This window comes from Manduca sexta, unplaced genomic scaffold (assembly GCF_014839805.1).
Source record: "Manduca sexta isolate Smith_Timp_Sample1 unplaced genomic scaffold, JHU_Msex_v1.0 HiC_scaffold_321, whole genome shotgun sequence".
Taxonomy (NCBI): Eukaryota; Metazoa; Arthropoda; class Insecta; order Lepidoptera; family Sphingidae; genus Manduca; species Manduca sexta.
In genome coordinates this window covers 1-3,488 of record NW_023594253.1, presented here as the reverse complement: position 1 = coordinate 3,488, position 3,488 = coordinate 1, and the positions used below count along the sequence as shown (strand labels likewise).

At 37.0% G+C, this 3,488-nt stretch overlaps 1 protein-coding gene across 1 annotated transcript; it reads right to left on the bottom strand.

Annotated features, from left to right (window-relative positions):
* Window positions 1-346: 346 nt before the first annotated feature.
* On the bottom strand, window positions 347-1,144 carry LOC119192808. Its single transcript, XM_037446573.1, has one exon. It carries the CDS (start codon window positions 1,142-1,144, stop codon window positions 347-349), a length of 798 nt encoding a protein of 265 aa, XP_037302470.1.
* Window positions 1,145-3,488: the final 2,344 nt, after the last annotated feature.

Here is a 3,488-nt window from a genome sequence, read left to right as displayed (position 1 = left end):
AACATCCAGTCATTAAGTCATCCATGTAGAATGATTCTTTTACTTGTGGTGCGGCTATTGGGTAATCCTTTGCTTCATCATCACTTAATTGTTGTAATGCCCTAACCGCTAAGTAAGGTGCTGAAGCGGTACCAAATGTGACTGTCATTAATTCAAATTCCTTAATTTTATCTTTCAGGATTATCGCGCCACACAATGCGTTGAAATTTAGCATCTTGTTCTGCTATCCGAACTTGACGATACATTTTGACAATGTCCGCCACCATAACAATTGGATAGATTCTCCATCGAAAAACTAAATGTCTTAAATCTGGCTGCAATTTAGGACCTACCATTAAACAATCGTTTAATGAAACCCTCGCTTATTCTTGCTGGAAGCATTAAATACTACTCGAACCTTTGAGGTTGATTTATCCATTCGTACAACAGCATGATGGGGTAAATATACTGCTTCGTGTGCCTTTTCGTCCTTTTCTTCAACTGTTCGCATGTGCCCTAGTTGTAAATATTCGTTAATCACTTCCTTATAACTGGCCTTGAGTTCCAAGTCTTTCGAGAGTCTTTTTTCCAATGATTTGAACTTAGCTATTGCTATCTCCAATGATCCATTGTTTTGACATTGGGCAAAATCTTCTCGGAAGGGTAAATTTACAATATATCGCCCTTCCGGTGTTCTATTTGTTGTCCTTTTGAAAATCTCTTCACAGGCTTGTTCTTCTTCTGACCATGTTGATCTTGGTAATTGTTCCTCTAATTCCCAAAATTTCTTTAAAATGTCTTCTTCTGCTCTAGTATGCAATACTGAAATAACGTTCGAATTTTCTTTATCTTCGCTTGACCTCTCATTGACAGTGCCTGATATTATCCATCCGAGCTTCGTACTTTGAGCAATAAAGTTTCCGTTTGGACTCCTCTTCATGCCTTCTTTTAGTATGTGGCTGTACACATTGGCTCCAAACAACATATCAATTTTGTTCGGAATGTTGAACTCCGGATCTGCCAAATATAAACCATTTATTTCTATCCAATCAAATGGCTCTAATTTCCTTTCAGGCAGACATGACGTAATATTTTTCAACACGTAGGCTTCAATTTGCAGTTCAAAGTTTGTGTCGACTCTTGATCTTATTGTGATTGTAACCATGTATCTCGATTTCATACAGTGTTCTCCTCCCAAACCCGTAATAATACCATTTGCAGGGTTTTTCTTTAGACGTAATAATTGAACTGCTGCTTCCGTTATAAAACAAGCTTGTGACCCTTGATCAACCAAAGCTCTTAGTGTTGAATGATTTCCTAATCCTGACTCGGCATGCACTAACGCTGTGGCTAATAAAACTTGTCTGGGCCTGAAGGTCTTGCGAGTCGCATAGCACGAAACTATTGGAGACTTTGCTGTATCAGATTCATTTTTCTTTGCTCTGATGTATCAGTTGGTGAATGCAGTAGAGAATGGTGCCTTTTGTTACATATTTTACAACGAGCTGGGTTTCTACAGGTGTATGCACTGTGATTACTGCCCAAACAATTAAAACATATAGATTTTTTACTGACGAAATCGCGTCGTACTGCATAATCCTCGTTTGCAAACTTTTTACAAAAGCAAAGTTTGTGCTTGTCATTGCAGAATTCGCATAACCTATTTGTGGCTATTAATACTTTCGTATGTGGACGGTTGAGTCAGCAGTTGCATGTTGCGTTTGTACTTTCTTAAATTCTATATTTTCGAATGCACGAAAACGACTTTCCATAAATTCTTTTAACTGATCTAATGTAGGTAAATCGTTCGATTGATCATCAGCGGTTTTCAGTTCCCATTGCTTACGCGTTTCAGTATCTAACTTAAACGATATTAGGTGAATGATCATGATATCCCATGTGGTTACATCAACACCAATATTTTTTAATGCGTCCAAACAGTCATTGGTGGTGTCTAATAAATCTTTTATAGCAGACGCCGATTCAGCATTCATTCGCTTTTGGCTGAATAACCGTTTGAGAATGCAATTGGCTAAATATTTTTTGTTGTTATAACGCTTTTCTAATAACGACCAACAACGACTGTAATTGGCGCTCGTAACAGGAGTGTTTCTTAAAAGCTTTTCTGCTTCGCCTACTAAATGCGTTTTTAAATAGTGTAACTTTTGTACATCATCTAAACTATTATCATTGTGTACTAATGAAGTAAATAAATCACGAAATGTTGTCCATTCAGAATAATTACCAGAAAAGGTTGGAATCTTAATTTTCGATAACTTTGCTGCTGAATTTGTGTTCGACTGATTGCCTTTATTATTGTTACTGGTTGGTTGTTCCACCTTTTCTGATAAATTGGATGCTAACAAAGACTTATAAATAAAGTAATTTTCCTCACAATTTTCATAAATGTTTTGCGTAACATAAATTGACTTTTCTATTTCTTCTAATTTCGAGTTTTCATACAATTTGAGGTTATTTGCTTTAAAAGTTTGCCAGTCTATTTCTAAATTGTTAATTCTTGTTTCTACGTATTCTTTTGTGATACGATCTTTAGGACTCTTTTGAAATTAATTAAACCTCTATTAATAGAATTATGTATGTTAACTTGTGCATTGACGAGCCCTTGCATTGTTACAACTATTAAATTAACTACTTAATTAACAAATAAATAAAATAATAAATATTAATAAATACTGCTCTGCTCTGCTCGGTTGCTTGTACTTGATGGCTCCAATGAAGTTGCTGGACCCGCTGCTGCACGTAGCGCTGCGACCCGCAACGTACTGGTGACTGGTATGGAACTGACAGTGAACTGACTGTAGAGGTCACTGAACTTTGCTTGGTAGAAGTCACTGAACTTTGCTTTGTAAAAGTCACTGAACTTTTGCTTGGTAAGGTACTGAACTTTTGCTTGGTAGAGGTCACTGAACTTTTGCTTGGTAGAAGTCACTGAACTTTGCTTGGTAGAAGTCACTGAACTTTTGCTTGGTAGAGGTCACTGAACTTTGTATCGTAGAAGTCCCTGACCTTTTACTTGATAGAGGTCACTGAACTCTATCCGGCTCGAAGGACCAATGTTTGGGGTGCTCTGGTGTAGTGTGTGTGCTAAGAGTCCGGGTTCACACAATAAAGACACTCTTTCACATAAAACCAATATTTATTATTAGCACTAGTAACACTACAGTCTACAGTTTATAATTACTAAGAAGTTGCACTTGTTTACCTCTATACCTTACTCGCTCTGATGCACTTATACGCACTGTTCTTCCTTCACTACTCGCTCTGATTTACATGGTTGCTTTGGATTCCCGAACTGACGAGGCATGATTCCCCAACCCTTATACATATGGGTCGGAGAATCTTGACATCGCGATGTACAAAATTAAAGAAATTGTACAGCGCCATCTATTGCCCTAATTTATAACTACCGTACGTCATTACTTATTACAACGCCATCTTTTAGTTTTCGATGGATTAAATTGTCTATTTTATTAATTGATCTTTGAACA

What these genes read in the sequence shown, in the direction of transcription:
- LOC119192808 (XM_037446573.1), bottom strand. Translation starts at nt 1,144, where the DNA reads ATGGTTACAATCACAATAAGATCAAGAGTCGACACAAACTTTGAACTG.